This window comes from Thunnus albacares, chromosome 14 (genome assembly GCF_914725855.1).
Source record: "Thunnus albacares chromosome 14, fThuAlb1.1, whole genome shotgun sequence".
NCBI classification, from domain to species: Eukaryota; Metazoa; Chordata; class Actinopteri; order Scombriformes; family Scombridae; genus Thunnus; species Thunnus albacares.
In genome coordinates this window covers 13,115,041-13,140,207 of record NC_058119.1, presented here as the reverse complement: position 1 = coordinate 13,140,207, position 25,167 = coordinate 13,115,041, and the positions used below count along the sequence as shown (strand labels likewise).

General features: G+C 39.1%; 1 protein-coding gene across 8 annotated transcripts in view; it reads right to left on the bottom strand.

Moving 5' to 3' along the window:
- dst (dystonin) overlaps positions 1–25,167 on the bottom strand; it is a 107,996-nt gene that overhangs the window by 65,277 nt on the left and 17,552 nt on the right. For 4 of the 8 annotated variants that reach the window (XM_044372404.1, XM_044372406.1, XM_044372405.1 and 1 more), the window contains exons 5-26: positions 20,507–20,568; positions 17,527–17,616; positions 15,243–15,341; positions 13,276–13,353; positions 11,870–11,962; positions 6,117–6,283; positions 5,811–5,923; positions 5,522–5,628; positions 5,314–5,433; positions 4,810–4,905; positions 4,567–4,694; positions 3,064–3,157; positions 2,800–2,954; positions 2,266–2,710; positions 2,052–2,180; positions 1,806–1,883; positions 1,557–1,718; positions 1,147–1,251; positions 830–925; positions 621–746; positions 368–520; positions 97–251 (exon numbers count right to left, since the gene is read on the bottom strand). In XM_044372404.1, the coding sequence (XP_044228339.1) occupies positions 97–251; positions 368–520; positions 621–746; positions 830–925; positions 1,147–1,251; positions 1,557–1,718; positions 1,806–1,883; positions 2,052–2,180; positions 2,266–2,710; positions 2,800–2,954; positions 3,064–3,157; positions 4,567–4,694; positions 4,810–4,905; positions 5,314–5,433; positions 5,522–5,628; positions 5,811–5,923; positions 6,117–6,283; positions 11,870–11,962; positions 13,276–13,353; positions 15,243–15,341; positions 17,527–17,616; positions 20,507–20,568 (2,851 nt within the window). The remainder of the gene's footprint in view (positions 1–96; positions 252–367; positions 521–620; positions 747–829; positions 926–1,146; positions 1,252–1,556; positions 1,719–1,805; positions 1,884–2,051; positions 2,181–2,265; positions 2,711–2,799; positions 2,955–3,063; positions 3,158–4,566; positions 4,695–4,809; positions 4,906–5,313; positions 5,434–5,521; positions 5,629–5,810; positions 5,924–6,116; positions 6,284–11,869; positions 11,963–13,275; positions 13,354–15,242; positions 15,342–17,526; positions 17,617–20,506; positions 20,569–25,167) is intronic. The other 4 variants (XM_044372411.1, XM_044372408.1, XM_044372409.1 and 1 more) reach the window with 1 other exon arrangement.

Sequence of the window (25,167 nt, the reverse complement as noted above, 5' to 3'; positions counted from 1 at the left end):
GCATTCCTTGTTTGAACAAGAATACTTTTTATTTTCAGTGAATGTTTAAGTGCAGTGTAGGAAAATCCAGACACAAAATAAATCCTGTCCTCTCACCTTGTAGCCATATCAACAGCCTCTTTGTTGGGTGGAGGTACAGTGAAACAGACAGAGGGCACCATGGCTTCATTCCCTGCTGGGTTGATGACTTTCCATTTGGCCCTGTGAGAGTTATTGGCCAGTACGCACTCATCGTCTTTATAAATAGTTATCTGAAAGAGTTGTGATATAAACATGGCACAGATTTACTATAAAACCTTCAAAACATTTATAAATTTTAGTATAAACTGGAATTAAATGTGGTGAAATTTGGCATAGTGAACAATACCTCAATCTGTCTATAATCACAGATGGCTTTTACAGGGATGGAGGATCTCACAGGGCTGTCAGGGTTTCTGGGTTTGAGCTGCACAATATTTTTGGCCCTGCCCACTAACCCGGCTACAGTGCTTCGGTACTGAAGAAGCTGCTCTTTCTCATCCTGGAGACACACAACACCAATACAATGTTGTTATCCTCTTTGTTTTTATTCACAACTACCTCCACATGCACACACACTTCACATTTTCACATCAGTGTACCATGGACTCTTGGATGAGATCCTCCAGTCTGTGCAGGCTGCTCGTTCGATCACAGCTGTACTTCCTTTGAATGGTATCTTGCAGGCTCTTAAGGTAGTCCATAGACTCTTTGGCATCACTGAAAAACTGCAAAAGGGAAAAGAATGACACATTAGCAGTGAGCAAGCGATACATTTGCTGTAGTGATTGAAAAATAAGTAGAAATTCACCTCAAAATAAACAGCATTTTCCTTAAGATGCTGTTCTACACATGAGCAGAGCTGTAAAATCCAGCTCCACTGCGTCTGCATGGCAGCCTTGTATGCCTGGAAGTGAAACAACACAGGAATGAAACACACAATATTCAGGTATAATAGCTGGAAAAGAACAAGCTGAAACAGCACTCCTAAATCTCTTAATAATTGTGGCAGGTGAATGCAGGGTGGAGACACTACTGCTATTCCAAATTTTGGAATCATATCAAATGTCATACTGACTGCAGAACTGAGTATACAGAAAAAAGACACAGTCAATCATCTGGGCTTACTTCAATAGTTAGCCTGGCTGGGTGGTTCTTGAGCAGGAGGCGTTCTGCCTTGTCCTGCACAGACTTGATGACTTCCTCCTTTTCATCCAGCTCTCTCATCAGATCCTGTTTAAAAGACATTAAGCTGAGTATTCCTGGCTTTCAGCCAAGGCAAAAGACCAGTCACTCCATCCTCACACAATCTCACATCCTGTCTCACAATGCTGAGTATTCATTTGTGCCACAATACACACACATCCCTTCACTGAAATTATTGTTTTATCAAATGAATAAAGTTGTAAGAAAGCCAAACATGTAAGACCTAAAGAACTGCCTGAACAAGCCGCTGTTATTCTGTCTGCATTTACACCATTACAGATGCAACAGAAGTTACAGTTGATTTAAAAGGCTGTTGAAACAAAACAACTTACAGCATGGTAGTCTCTTTTCTTAGATACGTTGCTGTTGCGATCACTCCAGTCAAAGGCAACCTCTTCTTCCTCCTTCTCATTCAGCCAGATAAGCTCCTGAGTTGCCAGTGACACAAAGTCGTGCAGGCTTTCCAGATGGCTTTGTCGCTCCCTTGAACAGCTCTGAAAAGAGCAAGCATTCATAAATTCAGATTATAAGGCAGATAAATAATTTATAGCCTTCAAAGCTGCACAGTTTCAGACTCTTACCAATAGCCTTTCATACTGCTTCTCTAGTTTGTTCAGTTTTTCTGAGTAACTTATTTTCAGGGGTATGTTCATCTGAATCTGTGAAAAATCAGCACAAAACACAAAACAGCTATTTAACGAGTGAATGACGTTAACGCAGGCAACTGTAGCAGCATTTCAGACATTTAGATGGCTGATTATCTAGGATTGTTGATGTTTCCAGATTAAGATTATAAACAAGACAGAGTGAAACTCCAAAACACTTACCTCACTAAGTTTGGCCTCTTTAAGACTCATTTGAAATTCTTCAATAGCTCTATGTACAGTTTTGTGGTTCTCTAAATGCATTTCCACACTTGGCAAATCAGATCCCCACTCTGAACGGTCCAATTGCAACTTTAAAACAGAAAAAAAGCAAAAATTCAGATATTCAGTTATCTTATGCATAATTAAAGCTGTGTGATATGCTGTGACTGCTTACCTGCATCTCTTCTACCCAGTTCAAAAGGTCCTGAACAAATTTCATGTTGACCTCTTCTTCTGTCATGTTGGGGTCTGCCAGTGAGGATTTCTGTAAGGGCTTGCGGATCTGCATGTGTTTCAAATGCTTGAGGCTGCCTGGGTCTATGCCACCCACGTAGGCCTGTGGACCGGGGGTCAAGGCAGGGGCCAAGGACGGGGTCAGGCACGGTGTAAGGCTAGAGGTGAATGTGGACCCAGGGGTACCTAACCCTCCTGGGGTGAGTGCAGGGGTAAGGGCTGGTGTGAGGCTAGTGTTTATGTTCTGGGAGAAGCCAGAGTTCAGGCTTTGTGTGATGCCTGAGATCATCATTTTGGTTTGTTCTGTTGTCAAGGTGCGACCTTTGCTGTACACTGAAGAACACTCAGCTCTCAGGGCTAGAAGGTCATCCCGCAGTTTTGACACCCTGTATTCAAAAAGGAACAACAACATGAGATGACTTAATATGTGAGAAAATTCAGTGTGTCATTATTTGTAAGAATATCTGCTTTGTACCTTTGTACCAGTTGATCTGCAAAAGGGAATTTTCCATCCAGAAGAATTTGGATATCCACCACTTGTTGTCTGAGGATATTCTCACACTCCAAAAGGTAGCCAGCAATCTCAGCTTCGTTTAGGAACTGAATACCAGACTCAAGACGCTTTGCATCCTTAGCGGAGAGAAAAAAAAGAGACTTACGACCCAAGACAAAGAATGTATAATCAATGTTGTTTTAACACAAATTACATTAAGTCAAACAGAGCTTGCACAAAACTTACAGACTGTAGGGAAGTTCTTGCTAATGCCAGCTTGTCCTCCCCGTTGACACAGTCCCGTTGGACCCTGTTGGCAATCTGCTGCAACATCTCAAGCCTACAAAAACAAAATGATCATGTTGTTAACACTTCAATAAAACTAAAAAAGGCTTCACAAAACCCAGCATACACACTGTAATCTCACCTGGATCCATAAGCAATGCTGTTATTGAGAAAGACTGAGCTGTTAATTTGTAAAGGTTCCGATCCGGTGAGGACAATGTCACTGGAACCAAAGCTGGTGACACTACTATTGCTAACAGATGAGAACCCTCTCAAATATGCCATGTTACTTTGCATGGTAGACCGTTACTTCCATTCCCACATCAAGGTAACATTTCTCATCCTAATCATCCTCTGTAAGGATCCCAGCCTCGACCTAACCTTGAAAGTTTGACGGCAAGCATTCGCAGACCCAACTGATGGAACGGCTTTCAACTTGCTCATATTTATAGTGCTAAAGCCAGGTGAGGAGTGTGTAAAATGAAACCCACCCTGACATAATATGCTGCCTTTAGGGGATAAAAATTAAAGAGCAGGTTGAGACAGTGCACCTTCATAAGAACTGCGACTGTATAAAGCACTGCCAATCTGTTATAATTACTGTTCCAGAAAGTTTTTTACCACACCCAAGATTAATGCGGTAAATATTGTTGTGTTTACAGACCATGAAGGCAGGAATGGATGTGTCAACTTGTCTAAACCACTGTCAACAAAATTTTTAAGCACAAAAAGAGTTTCCAGAGTTGAGATCCACTCTGCAAACAAACACTGATGGAAAAAGAACGCCAGATAAAGCTCTAAAACTTGACTGAACTTGCCATCAAAAGCAGTCACTGCACAATATTATCAGAACATATCTTAACTGACATTAAACATAAATTATATCTCTTTATCCTCTTAACATTTGCAAACATTTGGAAGTTTAGCCATAATTTACTGGAGAACATAAAGCCTTTATGCTCTGCGATTTATGTAAAGATTCATTGGTTTCCGTTTAATTTTGCAAATCACTGGATCATCTGTTAAAGCACAACAAAATTCAACCTCATAGTGCACAGTGCACTTTGGCTGCAGTGAATTTGGTCAAGGTTCAGCAAGGGAATTTCTACTTCAATAAAGAAAATGAAACCCTGACATTAAACACATTGGCTCTCAGTGTAAAGACATCAGTGTGCTTGCAATATGATGCTGGAGCACTCTGCCTGTACAAACCCAAGAGACTGTTATGCTGACTCATGCAGCATCTTTGCTCCTTTGAAAAACTGAAAAGCAGCAACTCAAACAGCCATGAATTTTGTCGTATCAAACACCAGCTATCTCTTAAATAGTGTTAAATACTTAAAATTGTGATAAGACATGACTTTGGCTGACAATTAATCCATAATATTAGATTAAAAAGAATATAAAGATTAAACTTTAATCCAGGCCAGTCAAAGTATTAATACGCTTAGTGCCTCCACATACCTTTCCACCTCAGGCCTCAGACTCTTCTCTCTTTCGAGCATGGCGACAATTAATTTACCCCATTCCTTCTCCACATCATTCGGGTGATGACCCGGGGGTAACTGTATACGTCCAAATTCGATCCACATCTGTCAGATACACCACAAACACACACACAGATATATTATCCCTGCAATATGTAGGACTAGAAATACTGCAGCATGTGATCATACTCATGCACTGTGCTCTTTTGCACGTGTGTACCTCAAGCATTTTGTAGAGATTTTTGATTTTTGTCTTCTCGTTTTCTTTCAGTGGGATTTCATGTTCCTTAAACTGTAGATATTGTGTATAAAGTGCCTGTAAAAGAAAGCAGAATAAAATGTAGTCTTTCTACACATAACATGCAGCAAAGCATCAAAACAAAGATTAACCTGCAGAATGATCTTTAAGCTTTTGTCCATACTCTCTACATGTCTTTAAAAATACTGCATGAAAGTGCCTTCCCTATTAGAGGCCATCGACTTGCAGCAAATGGATGCTGCTGCTCTCTTATATCCATCAATATCATTTTCAGATTCAGTTACAGCAGATACACACTACATGTAGGATATTTGAAGCAGGCAATTATCCTTTATAATCAGATTCTATACACTATGCAGATCTGAAGCACTTTGTTAAATGAGACAGCTGGAGTTATGCCAGGTAAAAAGCTAATAAGAAAGACTAAAATCTTCAAAGTGACGTTTACTCGTTGTAGTACGATACCTTGAGTTCCACAGGGTTGTTGGGGAATGATCTATCTGACATTACGACCACATTATGTTTGATCCACTGGCTGAGGTATTTGATCATGTTCTGGTACTCCACCCATTTGATATCAACATCCTGTTCAGAGGAAACGAATCATCAGCAATACAGCAATTTTTTATTGGGATTGAGTGGAGTTACTGGTGGACCGATGCCACTGACTTACATTTGGACTGATTCCATCAACACCGTCGGGTACTTTGGGGAAGGCATCATACAGTGTTGAGACATACGTGATGACTGATTTTTCATCAGGAGACTGAACGTCGACGTCTGGTGAGGGAAGGGAAAACCAAAAAGGTCAGAAATGCAACAGATGAAAATGAGCTGAACTCAGTGGAATTATTCCCTGAAGCCAAAATCTTCACTCTGCATGATTTATAGCACAAAGTGTTCAGATGTTTTTTTTTTTTTTTTAGAGTCAAATCCACCATGACAGTGTGTATGGATCTCACCCTCGGGGTCCAGCAGTCTGGCCACCCCCAGTTGTTCAGCTACACCAAACGCGTTCTCTAAATTTGATCGGTTGGTCTGTGTCGACACACGGCTCATGTCAACCAGGTCTGGTCTGTAATAGAGTGAGAGAAAGAGAGAATAGATACAAACAGAAACAACAGAGCATTACAGCTAAAAAGAACAAAAATTAAATCAGGATATAAAGCCAATAAAATCAACATTTATTATTTCATCAAAGCAAATAGTCACAAAATACCACTAAACTAATGAGCTAAAAAAGAGCACTTCTCTGTGTGTTACGCTACCTGTATTTATGAATGATGGCGTTAAATAGCCTCCCATCCCTCCAGGAGGTTGTGAAGTTGTCACATCTTACGCCTACGTAGCCCTCTGTTATCTGCTTTGACCAGAGCAGCAGCCTCTCCTTGGCTGTCATGTCCTCGGACTCCCCTGTCACGTGGATCTCCGAGATCTGTAACATAAGGAAAAAGAAAAATCATTTTTAAATTGTCACTAAATTGTTAAATGTGCAGTTGAGGATATGTGGTTCAGCAACACAGAAAATCCCTCCCACAAACCTGTGAAAAAAAACTCTTTGACACTAAAGCTTCATCACTACTCATATCTCTATTTTATAATATAATAAAACAAGATATGCAGGACTGGTAACAATAACAGCAACACCACAATCAAAGGCAACAACACCACATTACAGATTTAAAAAACACTGCCGTAAATCAACACCTTTTTGGCTTCACAAAGACTGAACATTTTAAGCTTCAAGATATTATTTATTGTACAGAGAGGATGCTCCTGTAAATAACAAAAAACACATATTTTATTTCATATTCGACAACAACCAAGTACAAAGTGTGAATGAGTCAAAGGTTTCCTTATCTAGCGCATTAAAAGAATTTTAGACACGGAAACTCTCAGCAGACGAGCAGTAGAAGATAGAGTTGGGTAATAAATTACTCAATAGTTTTATAACACAAAATACAGAAGAGCATGATGACCAACAGGTATAACAAACCCTGCCATTTCATAGGTTGAGTTCCACTGTACTGCTGCCACACCAGCTTTAAACACATTTATGATATGTGAACAAGAGTTTCAATCTACAGTTCACACACAGTCATAACAATCATCTTGCATCAGTTTACCTCAGAAAAGGCGCACATTTTCAAAGGAGTTTCTATTTTACATGACAATTTTAGTTGACAACATACCATATCACCACAATATCAAACATTACCAGTTGTTCTGATCACTAACTAGGATAATGCAAACAATAAAGGCACAAGCCATGTTCTAACAACAAAACTGAAGCTACAACAACAAAACTAAAAACACAAGAGGCTGCTATAGCTCCAAAATGGAAAACCATAGTTTTTTTTTTTCTCTGTTAAACTGCTGTTAAACATCTATATCATCAATTATGATCAACTGTGAAGAACCAAATACTGATTTTTTGTGAATGCAGATTTAGTTTATATGTTCACCCAGTACTGATACCACTGATGGGCAGATATTTCAGTGTCAGCATACTGTACTTGTCTTTACAAACATATGAGCAAAACTAATGTCAACACTAGTTTTAAAAAGTGCTAATTTGATAATGTACTGTACAATAGGTGTCTGCTCTAAATACAACATTTCATTCGTGAATAGTTGTAGAACTTCTGTGTTTACAAGGATGTCTGCTAACAATGACAGAAAGATACCACAGTGATGACACAGAGCTCTACAGTCTAAACCATAGACCACACTGAAATGATAAACAATGACGTGATGACATAACAAAATAAACCAATGCTGCTCTAAAGAACTATTTTATTTAAGCATATATTTCACTGCATTTCTCAGGCAAGTCCATCATCTAAAGATCACCTTAGCAATGTTCACGTTACATTATAGCCCAATCAAAGAACCCCCTTATTAATCCACCATAAATGACACCACATTGACTATAAATAACATGTTCTTGTTTACCTCGTGTTGGGTAGAAACACATTTGGCAGGAGCTGGAAGATGTTCTACGTAACCAGAGCAGGTGTAGGCCCTCCGTCTCCTCCTCCTGTGTGCTTGAGAGCCCCATATAATCTTGGCAAACGTTTCCTCACTCCCAGGTCTGTCATTACCCCTCAGAGTCCGTAACATGTGCTCCACTGCTCCAAAGCTAACAGCCCTTCTTAACTGTCGCTGAATTAGCTTCTTAACAAGCAGACCATCCTTAGCTGAGACGCCTCCAGAAGTTGAGTTAATGCAACGAAGCTTTGTATCTACAGTGGACCTGCTTCTATCACCATCTACCTGGTCTGTAGGAAACCTTCCGAACTTGCAAGCTAACTTCTTTCCAAGAGATTGATTAGAGGGATTTCTGGGAATAAAAACAGGCACTTCTCCAACATAGACACCTGTGCTGATGCTGCCTTGCCTGGATCGATGTTCCTCCACCTCCAAAGGTTTATCCAGCCCTGCATGGTTCTCTGTGTCCCCATCTGGGCTGTCCTGGAGCTCTGCATTACCACAGATTCCCCCACTTGCAATGACCTCACTTACAGGACTCCTGAGAGATCCAACAGGCTGAAATTCCTGTGATTTCCTCTTCTTTCTCTGAAAATAGCGACGACCTTTGAGCTCTTTGGATTCAGGGCTCAGTGGGGCTTTCTTGGGGTCAACATAATATTCCTCTTTTGGGCCCCGGACACAGCCACAGATGTTTCCCATGGCTTTCAGTTATACAGTATCCTCCCCATCGACAGTGTTGAGCTCCCAACAGTGAGCTGGTTTCAAGCAAAGTATCCAGTGAGCCACGCTTGATCTGAAGAGCCACTATCCCACCGACGGAAAGCCATTTTCACGCTGGGCAACTGGCAAACAATAAGCGGTGACAGACAACCTGGCAGCCTGACATAAATCTCGCTCCACTCTGAGCAGAGTTAACTTTTCCTTTCATTGACTCCCAGAGACTCATCTGAGAACTGGTCAGCCTCTCTCTCTCTCTCTCTGTCTCTCTCTCTCTCTCTCTCTCTCTCTCTCTCTCTCTCACTCTGCATGTCTCTCCTGCTCTCTTGCTCTCTCCTCTGACACTGGAATCCTTTCCGACCTTTGAAACATTTCTCTGGCTTTGCTAATCCAGTGCAAACGCCATAAATGCACACACAGACATGGCCCACGTGCTTGTAGCTCTCAGCTGAGCAAGAATGGAAAGAGACTTGTGCACAGACCTGTTTTGGGCTGGTTGGTCTACTTCGTCTGCACAGTAAACATATACACATCACAGCTGCCTCTTGGGTTTCCTAATATTTGTGTAACGAGGCCACATATAAGGGTGAAGGGTGGACAAGGTTTAAACTGCAAGAGGATGCCAGCTGATGGCCACCTATTATGTTGTGAGAAATTTTGGCTCAGCAAGTTTGTCTGCTCGGACAGGCAGCATGAGCCAGACAGAGTCCCAGCCGCTCAGAAAGGCTTTGAAAAACAGACCAGCGTAGGTCAACGAGAGCAGCAGAGGCAAATCCGAGCTGGACAACAAAGTGCTTTCACTTTGTCTATTAATCAAGCTACGTACAATGGCAGAGCCAGAGGTGGGGCTTCAGCCCAATGGTTTAAACAAACACTATTATCTGAACAGATCACCACCATGGCAGTTCACAAGGGGGCATATGCTCTGACTAGGACGTGATTCACTATATAAAACCATTGCAACAATTATAAGGTAATACTGGAATAAAAACCCACTGTAGAGGAATCTATTCATATGATTATTATGGAGCAAAAACAGAAATAAGAAGCATGTGAAAGAGTAAATATAATGCCACCACACAGCTTGACTAAAAATAACTCTGTGCCACTGTGTGCTTACAATATCTGAACGCCAGTGAAGTTTCCCTGAAGGTCAAAGTCACCTGACAGCCAACACAGTTCAGACTACAAAGTACTCATTTCTCCTGCTACTACTCATGGGCAGCTTAAGGTCAAACTATTACGCATGATTATGTGTATAATTTCATTAGCAAGTTATTTTTTAGTAAATTATTTTTTATGACATTAAATATACTTATAGGCTCAGTCGTTATTGTGTTGTCTTTGTTTGTGTTCAGTAACTCACAGACAGCATTTTGGACAACACACATACAGATAGTGAGAGTCAATCAGGGCAAAACAAACCAGCTAGCAACACCTGATAACAGTGTATACACAAACAGATATTACAGTGTAGGTTGGCCCAGGTCAAAATACAGTGTGGTCCCAATTGTGAAGAATACAATAGCGGCAGCCGTGTGTGATGAAATCAACTTCTTATCTGCACAAACTTGATTACACAATGGATAGTGTCTGGAATACCTTAACAAAACCTCAGTAGTGAAACAGTAAACCACCTATGAGCAGGAAAGTTGAGGTAAACCTAAGATGACATAAACTCTATCAATATTCACAGTTTATGCATGTTTATAAAAAAAAAATAGCCTACAGCAATAAGAAAAGCACGTACAGCATGTCCCCAAATCAACCTCTGTCCTTTAGACAGGAACTGATCCTGGATACTTAAGGCAAAAACAGCCATACAAAAGCATTTACTATAAAAACAAAGTCGGGTCCACACATGTCAGTCTGCTGTCAGCAATGCTTTTATAATAAAGTGTATACTTTGACTGAAGCTCTACATTTTCTCCTGAAGTGCCCTGCTATCCTTCTAAATCAAGAAGAAACAGGCCCATTGCTGCTGGATAGACTGCTCAAGGGCTTGCGTGAGACTGACAGCAGCAGGTGTTGGAATCATCACCGACGCTACCTGTCAGCATGTTTGAGTCCAGGCAAAATTATATTACCTAATTATTTCACTAATGGCATTAGTCAGACAGATGCATGCTTGTTCTAAAATCATATACTAACTTGCTTACATCTCAATTAAAGCTGTGTGTTTTGCTTTTACAATATTCCTGCCCCTAACCAACTGAATCCTGAGACATGTGCCAAAGATATTAATAATCCAACCCAAGACAGTCAGAGAGAAGGAGAGAGGGAGAGTCGGAAAGAGAGTGAGTGAGAAGTAGTCAAATTTTGAAGTTTCTGGATGCTATTGGATTTTGGACAGTTCTACTGGACATCTGGATTCCTGGCATGCACCCACAGACTAACTCATTTTGACATGATTTGTGTCACACCAGCAATAAAAATGATAAGTATTCCCCAAGAGAACATTTTTGAGAACATCAAGGGAGAAATATAAAATCAGCATAGAGCGCACAAGAAGCTTAAAAACTATCACAACTCTCCAAATTGGGAAGCTTTCTCTAAGTGTAACTGCACACTAATGCTTTGTGCACAGGCACTAATATTCACGAGGTAATGAACTGAAACAGATGTTTTGACCTGTGAAAAAACTAGACCAAGTATATTTGAGGACATAAGAAATTACACATCACACAATACTTTTCTTTTGTTGAAAATGTATGGGTTGCCAGTTTCTCTCTATTTAGACACAGATTTGAGATACTAGAAGCTACCTGAGGTTTACTTGTCAAGTTACAACTTGAGCTGAACTAAACATGACCTAAAGTAAACCACATGAATATGAGTTTCATCTATTACATTGTAATCTGCAATGAGTAAGATATTCAGCATGATATGTGCTTCACAGCTTTGACACCTTGTGGTCAAAAGTAGAAACATCTATGTTGTGGGTGTGAACACATCTGAAAAGTATTAATCTGGAGGGCATTTGACAAGCTACTATGTAACTCAATCCCAAAACAGGAAACATGCCAGTTTCCCTATTGCATTAATATATCTTTAAACTATATATAGATGAAAGAAACTCTGCTGAAAATACATTGCATTAAAAATGTCTTAAGTATACAACAGATCAAGAGCATGTAGATGTTATGGTTCATACAGGCTTAAAATTAACATTCATTATCGGTGTGAACTCCTCTGTTACATCTAACACAAGGAAGTCAAAGTACGTAATGATCAGTTATCACGGTAATAAATCTTAATTACTTGACTACTGAATATATGAATTAATAAACCATAAAATAATAATACTGACCTGAAAGTGCAGTATTATGGTCCAGATCAATCCCAGGGTCAGTTTTGGGTTGCCATCTGTGATGTCGTCATTCCTGATATTTACAAGTTTGACCTGATGACAAGAAATATCTGATCAATATAAAGTATTGCATATTTAAAATATCTCAATGTGTTCAAAAGCTGTTCTTGAGATTCTTAATGATGATATTTACTGTTAGATTTATGTGGTGTACTCATCAAATAAAAAATATGAGCCCATGGTGTCTCATTTCTCAGGTACCACAAGGTGGCACAATAGTCATTACATTATGTGAAGAAACACTGTTAACGTAATCACAGTGTGGACTGAGGTGACAGAGAAAATAATTACATCCTGGTGGGACTGTTTTAACAACCATATATCGGAGTGAAAAAAAATAATGATTTCCTTGAAACATGAAGCAGAGAGCAGAGTCTAGACACAGTCTTGGTTTAATACAGCTGTAATCCAGAAGCATTTCTTCCTCCATTGCCCCCTTGATCATCTTTAATAATTGTGATCAATCAGCCACATGTGGAGATTTTAGGAAGTTTAAACTGTTCAAATCATTGTTAATAAATACAGAGGGACCATGGATGTGTGTAGCATGTAGATAAAACAATAGAACAGCTCATCTGTGAGCATCTATGAGTCCTTTGTCTCAAGTCTTACGTCACATCTGGCTTGAGCTCAGCCAGGCTGTGTTCTTCATCATATCCTGACTCTGGTGGGGGAAGGGAGGGCAATCACAGCTCTTTGAAACCCTGCTGATGGGATTTGTAGTCATGCGCTCCTTTAAATGCTGCCATTACTGTTTGTGGCAACTGAATTGTAATTTTCATTCAGAAATATAGACAAAGCCACGAGTAGTTACCACTGAGAGTGGCCGTCCCACACAATGCACAACACTGTGTCTATATCAATATATATGTATGTGTAAATTAATTCAATTAATTCAAATCCCACTACAATTATATGCCTTTGCTTGCATTTGTCTGGCTAAGTGGTAACGAATGAATCAATCTCTGTTAATGTAATGCAACTGCCAAGACAAAACGCAACTGCATACATGAACTGAAACATAAATATAACTTTTACATATAACTTTTTATATATTTTGCAGACCATGTGCTTCAAAGTGTGCAGGTTCCTAAATATTTATGTGGGTTTTTAGCTAGTAACTGTAATGCTATGAATGCTATGAGAGAACAGAAGAGGCAGAAAAGTGTCTTTTTGTGTTTTTGCATCACTGCATGATGGATTTTGTCTCCAGGCTGATTTCCAGTAGCTTAATCCAGTAGTTTAAACTTGAAAAGGTTTATACCAGTGTGTCAGCTTTTTCCTGTACTGAATCAAAAGTGTGACATAACAAGAGTTTGAAAATTGTACCTGAATTGATTTCTTACCTGCCGCCTCTTTAAATAATCCAGTGCTATTTGTACATTCTGGAGTCTGTGGAAGCGCATCCTTCCTCTCTCCCGAGGCTGTGGACATAAAGAGGGAAGAGGAGTCTTGTATGGTAATCAGATTCTCCTCAATATCAGCGGGCAAACTAATGAAATGTTTAGTAGCATGTAGGACACAGGACATGCTTCCAGACTCTTACCCGCTGATGTGGTGAGGCAAAGGCATAAAATAACACACAAAAAACTACCCATGACAAGAGCAGCCATTTCAAGTCCACTCTGTGCATACTATCCATATAGGCTACATATACAGAACATTTTCCATCATTTCCACCTCTAGGAATGTGCTCTTAACGTGAAATAAGTAACCATGTAATCCTGACAGTTAACCCACTCTTACAGCCAAAGGTGCACCTACATATATTCAGTTCGCTGTGGTGTCAACACTAAATGTAAATATTAGCAGAATGCAGTTTTTTGCAAGCAAGTATCCAATCCCTTGTGGCAAATGTGTGACATGGACATTCAGGGGCCACGGCATGAGGTAATGAAATGGAAAATGCGATGAAGCCAAGATGCAGCAATAGCATAAAACTTGTGCTGCATTCAGCCATCTTTCAGCTGACAATAGTGAGATCCTGCTTATCTCAGTGGCAAAGCAACATTTAATAAACCCATCTCCTACAGCTTTCATTTAGTGAATCTTATTCAGCAGTGAAAAATGTCCTGATCCTCACACAGGTTTGGAATGTTTTGATTGTAATGATGCGCAAAGCTAGTGAAATGGATATAAAGACCCAAGCTTTATGGCAATTTCCTTCATAATTTATTTTATCATTTTAATGTATTTGCAGGGTCAATGTGCCAAATGTTTTATTAGGTCCTTTCTCTTTGTCTTGCATATACTGTATGTCAGAGGTGGAAACTAAATAAGTACATTTACTCAAGTTCTGTACTTAAGCACAATTTTGAGGTACTTCTACTATTCCCATTTTTTGCTACTTTATAATTCCACTCCACTACATTTAAAAGGGAAATATTGTACTTTCTGCTGCACTACATTTATTTGACAGCTTTAGTAACTTTTCAGATGAAGATTTGACACAATGGATAAAATAACAAGCTTTCAAAACACATTGTTAAAGATGAAACCAGTGGTCTCCAAACTTTTTGGTGTAGTCGGGGTCACATTTCAAATGTCTATGAGTTGTTAACAGCTCCACTAAATAGTAATTTTTCTCTCTAAACTTCTATCATGGTTTATCATGGGGACCCTGGTCTGACCCCTAGGTTGGGAACCACTGGACTAAACTAGCTAACTGTATATAAAGTAGTTCAAACTAGCTCCACCTGCAGCAGTTTCAACAGTAACATGCTGCTCTAACACTGATGCTTCAGTATTAATAATCTAATGATGTCATACATAATAATATATCAGTCAGAGGGACCAAACCACTACTTTTACTGCAATACTTTAAGTACAGTTTGCTGCTAATACATATGTAATTTTACTTAAGTAGGATTTTTCATGCAGGACTTTTACTTGTAATGGAGTATCTTTACATTGTGATATTGGTACTTTTACTTAAGTAAAGGATCTGAATACTTTTTCCACCACTGCTGTATGTTGAAAAAGGAAAATCTGAGCATGAAGCTGGGTCTTTGGATCATGTGCACATTTCTCTACATCAGCAGTATGATTGGTTGAAAACAAAGATTCTGATTTCTGATCACAAAACTATTTAACTAGTGTTGCACAGAAATAATTAAGGTTGGGAAAGGGGAAAACAATACTCTATAAGCATGTAGAAAAACTACAATATCTGCTAACGCAATCATGTAAGACTACAATAAGACAAATCATACAGTGATTTTTTTTGTATGATTCCCACTGTATGCCTGTTAACTGGCCACAGCACGCTTTAAATTAGTTTGTTACAAGGGGGTGGGGCGCAATCCACACGTACCCCCTTATCATCATCCAACGTGTCTCCATGCTGCTCAACTGCACATGCTTCTGTCCCACTCACCAACCGCAATGTCTTCAGAAAATCACGTTCCCTTGGCTTATCACCGAAAAGGCAACACATGGGGAAGAAAGGAAGACATGGACACACACACACACACACATACAGCGGGCAAATCAAAGGAAGTAGGACAATGGACAGAAACCAATCAAAGAGTGGAGAACAGAGGAGGAGGAGGAAAGTAGAAGGGAAACACAATGTAAACAGAAAATAGATAGCCACTCAGAGGATGACAGCTAGTCACACTGGAGGGGGAGTAACTGCTGTGGGGCACCTTGCACAGGAATACATGCAGTTTAAATATACAGTGAGGCACATCACAGCATGATAACATTATGTAACTCAGGGCTGCACAAAGACTGTATCAATACACTTTGATATAAGATGAAAGAATGACAACACTGCTGACAACACTGACAGAAATGAAACACTGCTGTAAATAGTCTGCTTGCTTCAATAGCCCTGCATTTAGGACAAAGTACTACATCTAAATACATTAGTCTTCAGCTACATTACACATTTTCTATATGTTTTATATGTAAGGTTTTACACATCCAGCATACTGAACTATAAAAAAAAGTAAGTAAGTAAGTCAAACTGGCCTTCCCATGATCAATTTGTATAAATATTATTATAGCAAAGCCACATACCAAAGACTGAAAAATCACCTATTTTTAGTTAAAATCACTTGTGATTTGGCTTAATAATAGTATAGTATAGTATATAATAGTATTCCTTTACACTTCATGTAAATGTAGCAGTGTTGTGTTGCAAACTATGTGGTCCCTCAGGAAGTTTCACAGGTTCCTGCTCCTTGCATTTGGTTTCATACATTTTTTTCTTTGTTTTCATAACATAATGCATTTAATTATTTTATGAAAATGGACCTTCAATTCTGTTTCACACTTACTCAAATGAAATTTGACATATACTGTATAGCATTGACCTAAGACATATAGCACAATTTCCACAATCCTTATTTTTTAGGATGTGAAAAATTACATTAAGTTGTTGTGTTTAGGGATTAACACATTACAATTGATAACCATGACTGTAAACTCATTTTAATACTATATGTCAAAGCTATTAGTTACTCAGAGTGTACAGAACTTGTCTGGGGCTGTAAAGAATCAACTTGTCTGTCATTTCCTGGTCCAGGATTTGTCTCACATTGGAAATCAATTACAAAACCTGTTACTGTGATCACTCCAGTTAATCACCATAACAGCACAGGTTCCTGTACTTGAAAGAAACGCTGCTCGCTGATGACTGTAATATTACTCCATCACAATATAATTTTATAGAAACAAAGTTAACATTTTCATGCTGGCTGGGTTTCAATTGCAGTGATGTTTATCCTCTGAGTCAGGTCAGGAGTTCAAAGAGGTCAGAGCAGTCTCATGACTAGCGGAGAAATCACGTGATCTTGGTGTACAGAAGTTTAAACAACTGCTCATATTATTGTAGTACTTGAATAAAGGGTCTGGGCAGGTCTGTAGACCAGCAATTGGATTATTATGTCTTGTACAAACTGATACATTGTTCCTGTTTTTACATACATATACCGCACTACTCAGTGAAATGTAATAACTTACTTAAAGGTATTGTAGCCTTTGGCAGTTAGTGAGTTAAAAAAGCTAGTTAGGAAGTTAAACTTTGTTAATTACTGGGAAAGAACTTGCTGCAAACAAAGCTGGTTTTCCACTTGCTAGCTTTCCCCTGATGTGTTTAGGTTTTGTTATCTGAGAGACAGCAAGTGATGACCACATCAATCAGTTTCTTATAGATATCCCAAAAGGGAAAAATAAAAAAGAAACAGCCCTGCGATATATTGGAAACTTGCATACAATTGACCAAAAATGCTATCAACAAAAAAACCTTAACTTTCTTCTTTAAGAGCAGATTATTGTGGATGCAGAATCAATGTAGATCTGATTACAGAAAATCAAATCCCAGAGGAAGGGGGAAGAGCAGGTGCATCAGTTATGCAGAGGCGTGACTGACTCCACAGGAACAAGAAATGTTCTCTCACTTTCCTTATTCATGTCTAATGACAATCTAAATGTTTTGTGATTTCTTGAAATTCCTCTGAGAACTCAATAGGATTATGAAACTTGCCCAGTTCCACATGTACCAAAAAAACATCAGTATTTCGTAACTATGCATGTATTATCTCTTTTAGAAACATCATAAATATTAAAATAACAGAAAAATGTTAACTCACCAGTGTGTCTCCAGACAAGACCTCCAGCAGCGAGATCAGGTTATGTCCATCTCGCAAGTCTTCATACAGGTCATTTATATGTTTCCGTACCTGTGGACACAGAGGCAAGCAAATTATGAGCAAACTACTAATATCATGTTGTTATAACACACCTGTTCAGTGGTGGTTATAAGGCAACTACTGTAAATGAAATCAAAAATGGCTTCTGACCATTACTGAACCATCATAACCTCAATTTCCAAAGAACAGATCTTCCTCTTTGAGGATTATACCAGACAGGCACAACATTCCCCCACATTATCACACTTGGTATAACTATCATTGAACCTTTGATGTTTCTTCCGAATGCCATTCAATCAACTTGGTGTTCAGTTTCAGCAAAAGCAAAACCTCTTTTGTTCATATTTTACAACAAACTTGTTTTTGTTTCTTGTATTTCTCACTAAACTGGAATAATTGTAGCATAAAACATTGAATAATAGCATCATCAGCACAATGTATCATTGTGACACCTTATCAACAGTCCACTAAGCACTTGAGCCAGGCACTTAACAACTACAGTCCGAGGCCTTCTCCTTCCAGCAGGCCCATCTCTCCTTCCTGTCCTAAATACCGCGCCTCTGAAATCACCCTCCTGCCCGTTGACCTGCTTTGACACGGGGCTTTCAGCACTGTAATCCCAGATAGCTGCCACAGCTGTGAAGCCAAAATAGACCTGCACACTTATGTTATTGGGTCAGCCAAGCAGATTCCCAACTATTACTCAGCACCTATGATTTCTAATGGACCATGTGTAATGCCAGCTGTAAAAGAAATGACAATTTGCTAAAAGGGGCGACTGACTCTTGTGTGATCAATTCAAATATCTAAAATATGAAATCAAATAAAATGCAAAGGTTCCAATTAAATCATTACCACAAGTTTAGCTGGTTCAAAAAAAGAAAGTACACAGTCTTAATATACCTTACATGTTGCTGTTTGTCTCTGAAGCTTCACTGCATGTGCCATGTCTTATTTCAGTAAAGTAGATAAAATATTATTTCTTTCCTTCATCTGCCAAGATTGTAACAGAGTTTTCATAATGTTTCTCTCACGAGACAGAGTAAGCAAGAGCTGGCGTTTCCTCAGGGCAAAACTGGAGCTAGAAGCTCCTTAGGGCCTCGTTCTTCCCTCAAATGATTTTCCAACTGAAAACAATAACTATATTTTATGTTTGAAAACATCACATGCAAGTGAACATAAAACCAGTCTTCAGCACTGATCCACGAGCAGCCCATACCCCATCAAGTAAGGACTGATCTTATTGGCGGAGACCCTTGAATTGACCCTCCAGGGCAGGTTTTTGTCACACACAACACTTAGAAGATGACGATCACAGAAAACACTCCCTCGATAAATACAACATGGTAGCAGAAGAGTGGGAGTGTGAGAGTGGACCACCAATCATGTAATGATAAACAATATGTTAAAGGGGTGGGTATGCTTCAAACAAAGTGCTTATTGGATCAACAAACAGCATCTTACATTGTCTCACCCTACACCTTTCTGACGTCAGAATTTGGATTGCTGCAATTTTTGTAGCTAAAACAGGAAACCTGGCAAGCTTGCTGACTTCACACTGCGATTGCCAGCCAGATGTGTGGTGGTGAGGCAGGGTTTGCACTTCTCTCTCAAGCTCTATTTTCGCACTCTTCAAACAACTATTTCCGTCACTTTACAGTATGTGTGCGTGACCGAGCGATAGTATGAATGCATGCAGGAAAGATTGTCCTCAAGTGTGCACAGTTAGATTTACTGAAACAAACAATTACCACATCTCAGCCTCAATGCTTTTCAACTCACTTGTGTGTGTGGTTGTTCAGTGCAGCTATAAACACTTATGTCAAACACTGTGGCCTTTCCTTCATGTTGAGGAAGCAAAATAAGGGGGTAGCTACTATACAATTATGTTACCGGTTACGTTACTAGTTGCAGTTTTGCACATTCACATTACCGCAGGCATACCATTACCTTTAGACTGATTTCCTTCCTTACATTCACGTCAATATGGTATGAAAATCTACTTGCACATACAAGTCTGGCTTGAGATACGAAATTTAATGTCAGTGTTTTCAGCAGCATTACTGTCACAGTTTCTGAGAACTCTTTGTTGGTACATTGAGGAACTTCACTTTGATTTGTGGGACTTGTGCAAAAACATCCAAACTTATGTTATTGCTTTTGTTGCTCATTGCTCGTCACTATTAGCTTGGCCCCATTTGCTGCTGTTCATATTTATATGGCAAACCACTGACTCCCTACAAGGTCTCCGTTTCACAGGACTACCAGCATCAACTTATGCATCTATATCAGTACCAGTTAGTTGCTCATACCATCTCATGTCAGAAAATGTTGTTTTTCTTTTTATGCACTTAATAATATTGAAGTAAATGAATTATTTTTCCCTTAATTTCCATATCAGAGGACAGAGAAATTAGTGTAACTTTTAGTGATGGTCGTTATTAGCGTAGCGCTGCTGCATGAACCCTATAAAATATAATATTCCATATGATTCGTAGGTAGTGATTCGTTTTAACAAAGGCACATTAGATGAGACATGCCAGCGCTTGTCTGTCTGCTAAAGTGTTTCATTAAATTCCACAGACAGATGAAATGCCACAGTAGGCGACTCACATTCCTGAGTCGACAAAAGACAGCCTGTTACAACAGCAGTGCAACAGGGCATGTCATGCTAAATGACTTTTAACAAGTGTTAATAATATCTGGGGAGGAATCTATGCATGTTAGGACCCAACATGGAGAGTGCTGATTGATATTATTGCTAATATCTCTGTAACAGAATGTCTATGTTAATGGAAAATTGTTGGCTGGCCACTGTGGGAAAAAACTGTCAGAATTCAAACTATTATTTATGTTTCATACCTGCATGAAAACAGAAAGAGCAAACACTGGCGAGCAAATGTCACAAATGACTTCTTACCTTCAGCAGATGCTGATTTATCCATTTTGTAAACGTCTTCTTCTGCACTCTGTCTCTTTCATCTGAAGAAGAGAAAAAAAAAACACATCAGTGATTTTTTTTTTTTTCACATTACAAAGCAATCGCCACAGAGATGTTCAGGCAACACAGATGTCTTTTGAAGACAGCTGTCATTAGACCAGCCTAAATCTGCTTTGTATGAGCCTGTTTCGTTGCCTATTAGGTTGCATTAATGGTAACTGAGAACAGAAACGAATGCTGGGCAAATTACACTGTGCCTGGGCTCAAATAAAAAGTCTTGAAAGACATGTAGAGAGACAGGAAACCGCAGTGTTCTTTTCTGAATTTTTAAGCATTTAGCAATTCATTTTTGTAGCTTAATATTCTGCTTCCTGATGCACACAGTCAATTTGTAAGGATATTTTTGGATTTACAGTTTCAGTGAAAGTGATGCAGAAAAGAAAGAACATATGAAGACCAAAAGTTCCAGTGGCTGAAAAGAAGGATGTCATTTTCCCAGAGACTGAAACTGCATCACTCTCTACCGCTGACCACATGTTTTTTTGTTTCCCATCTCCATAGCAACTAGACTTCCAGCAGCCGGTGAGATATGTGAGACCAGGACACAACCGGATGCAAATAAAAAGGGAAAGGAAACAGATTTTTTGTTTTTTTCCATTGCTTGTAGTATTACAAGGAAAAAGAAAATCAACTCTTGCCTTATTATGTTTCTGCAAAATGAACACCTTGTATTTTTTCATTGCTGTGTTTTTCCTATCCTGTGTCAGAGCCAGTCACCACAGCTGGAACTCATTTCACTGCTTCCAGTTTGCCAGTCACAACCGCACTAGCCTACATTTTCCTCACAAAAAAAGCTCACATGCACTGATGATAACACGTGAAACAAGTACAATCAATGACTTAAAAACAGCGTCTTCCCGACAGCTCACATTCAGTCCTCCGCTAACAACAACACTGCAGATGATAATCAGCATTTTCCTGAACATTGACCACAGGACTGACAACACAGATAACCTCCTCCCTTTGATAATCGTTAGTGTGGATTACAAAATACGTTTTCGCTCGAGGACATCCTACCTACGATTAGTCAGGAGCAAGCACAGACATGACTAAACGTGGAAGGAAATAACAAGTAGCATTAAGAGAAATACTGACCCATGCAGCACATTAGAGCTATCAGGTGAGCTGAATGCTCCCTCTCGGTCTTAAGCGGGTACTTCATCCTGTTTATGAGCTCCTGAGGACCGTCAAGAAGATCGTGGTCAGGTAGATGAATGCCATGTGAATGAGAATCTGTAGAAGCAGTACAGTCTCCTTCTTCTTGCCTTGCCTGCCTACCAGCCTCTAGGGCAGCCGTGACTCCCTTTCTAACGAGTCCTGTCAGGTTTTCCATGGCTACTCGCTATATTTTGAGTTCTGTTCAGTGTTTATCTAGCGGCAGCACTCAACCACAGAAGAAATTAGACCTTCTTATAAAAAGAGAGAGAAAAAAAAGAAGAGAAGTTCCTTGTTAACATGCTCCGGGATGGTTACAGTGGCAGGATACAGCCAGTTTATTTTTTAGTGCAGTAATTTAAGAGCAATGTACCATCATTTTCTGCTGACTGCATGCGTCACTTGATTATTGCACATATCTTATCAAATATACCTTGACCATAAATGTGTTCAGGTAATCAATCATCTTTCTAGTGTGCAGCTGCCTCGACTCACCACAGAAACAAATGAGAACACATTCAAGCAAATGACAATCAACACCTTTCATGATGCAGTCTTTCCATGAAAGATGTTCAGTTCAGAGCTTTTAGTGGAATTTCACGTGTTTTCTGATTGTATTGAGCATAGCAGTTACATAAGATAGTTACATAATGTAGTAACAAAAAGAAAATAAAGGACAAACTACACTCAGATAACATTAGTTCCACTTTCAGTTTAACTACATTATTTTCATTTGAAGGTAGTAGCATAAAAAAGCTGATGGTTGTCATTCTTACATACTGTAGGCTTTTTTTTAAAAGCCTGAAACACAAATTTCCAAGATATTGGAGGTACCTTAAGAGCCCTATGACTGTACTCTGCAGATTCTTACATTTAGTTCATCTAAAAATAGTGCACATGTAAAAGCTTCCGAGAATTAGAAACTGGGTTAATGTGGTAATTATTTTGTATGATGGTCTACATACATCCAGATCAAGGCATCAAATACAGGAAGGAACACATCAGTCCATCACATCAGTTTTAGACTAAAATGAGCCAATAAATCAATGAAATAATCCTAAGAAATAAGAAAAATAGTGTGTTAATATAGGTAATACAGGAAGTGTGATGCAGTGGGAGACTTTTGCCGACAAAGCTGCTGTGTCATTGATGATGTATTTGTCCTTGTGACTCCACAGCTGAATCACAAAGAAATAAAGTGGTGCCGCCTGCAGCAGGACACCATTTTGGATTTTAATGCCCATGTCTAGGGCTCTTTGATGCATAATATATAAACCTTTCACGAGAAACTCATTAATATAGATTGGGTGGGCAAGTATTCCGGGAAACTCTCCGGCTCAGAGCAAAGGACAAGCTGAAACGATCAACCAGCTATTGGACATGGTCAGGCTACTGTACTGCACATATTATTACACAGATTACTGATAACAGACAAGATAATACAGTCTCAGATAAACGTCATCCACTGTCACATGGTGTCAAAAACACTTTTCATCATCTTTGCCCTTCAGGTTAAAGTGCTTTAATATTAGAAACATGAGCAGAAACACAACTAATGGAAGCAAACCTCAATATACTCTGGTAAAGTTGTAATTATGTACCTGTGCTGCAAAATTTGAGAGTGTAATATTATGGTGCCCTCTTGAGGATCTTATGAGGAAAAACAATATGCATGTACTACTGATCTCAGTCCAAAAGACACTGAATTTTCCAAACCTTTAAAACAGTAGTTGGATATTATTTAGAGATGATATGAATGAACACAGAGGTAAATAATAGTAAAGATCAGAGGGTGGAGGCTCTCTTTTCCTCCGTCCAAAACTCTGCCATTTCGATCAGCTGACAGTTTGCTGACTTGACCAGCTGACTTCGCTACAAACTGATTGGCTGTTGAAACAGGTGACGTGCCTTACGTTCTAAAATCAGCCACTGGCGACTTGACAAGCTGAATCGCAGGTGACGCCACCTGCCGGTTTCAGTCGAGCTGAGACGGGCCAGTTCACACCGCTGTAACTTTTCCCTGCAATGTTCTGAAACTTTTAAAATCTAATAAATTGTTTTATTTTACTTTCACAGCATTTGTCCGTTTCACTCCATATCTGATTATTCTCAGCTATATGTCCGATTCCTACAATACTGTTGATTTTTGAAAAGTTGTATTCAGTAACTTGTTTCATTATTTACATTTATTTCATACACCTACTAAATACATTTCTCATACAGCCACATCAGAGTTCTCATCCTATTTCATCGACAAGCAAAAACAACATGGTTGTGAAGTTATTTCTGGCAGTTAACTGTGAATTTAACACAAAAACACATAATTGTAAGACAAAAATTAACCTCAAAATGTGTAAGGCCCAAATACAAAGTTCAGCCACTATCATTAGCAAGTTTGATATCTCAGGTCAGAAGGTTTGAAGGGAAAATCCCACAATAAAACAAATCACATAACTTTTCTTGTATTTACAGTAGATTCATTTACATAAAAAAGCCTCTGCAAACGCCTCAAACAAAGACAGGAGAGGTTCCTCTACGGTCACTGAACAGTTTGATCTAATAATAATATTAAAAAACAATCTCACATTTAATAAGAGTAAAAATATAATGTTCATTTTATTGTAAAAGTTTTCTTATACCATAAAAAACCTCCAAATCGTAATAATTTGGAAAACTTGCATTAATTTCCTTATTAGACAACACCTACAGCCATATACAATATGTGATTTCACTGAAAACACAAATTTATTCACTGATAGTGCTTGAAGTATTTATGAATAACCTGTATATTTTCTTTTTGGTGTTTCAATGTCCTCACTTTAAAATCAGGTGGTTAAATGGTAAATATCTACCAGAGGTCTGGGAACAGTTTAGAAATGTGCTAACCAAAAGCTTGTGACCTCTGACTTTAATGGGTTGATGTTTAAAGGAGCATGATAGCCTGACTAACTACCTCTCTCTCACATTACAGTTGAACTTCTTGACATTTAAAACAAACCTTGAGTGCTGCCTAGAAAATGTTGTCATTAAAGCCTTCTTCAGAAGTGTAAATTTACACTGATAATTACATGCAGTAGCCAGTGTTATATAAATGTAGACAGTCTGCAGGTTCGCTGTCTACAGTCTGAGCCCTGCTAGCCAAGAATCCACCACAGCCTTCACACAGACAGCCATAGAGCTCCTGAGACACGTATTTGTAGACCTCAGCAAAGCACATGTGCATGGCTATAAATAGCTACAACCCTAAACCATGCTGCCCCTGCAACTGCAGGCCACATAATCTGTGCCACTAAGGTGACGTCCTTCATTCCCTGTATGCAATGAAGATGATTTGAAGAAAATGCTTGTAGTAGAGCTGAAAGAAGTTTTATGTATTTATGAGTCAGACTTGAAGTCTGTTTCCTACTTTGATCCTGTGTTTTCTG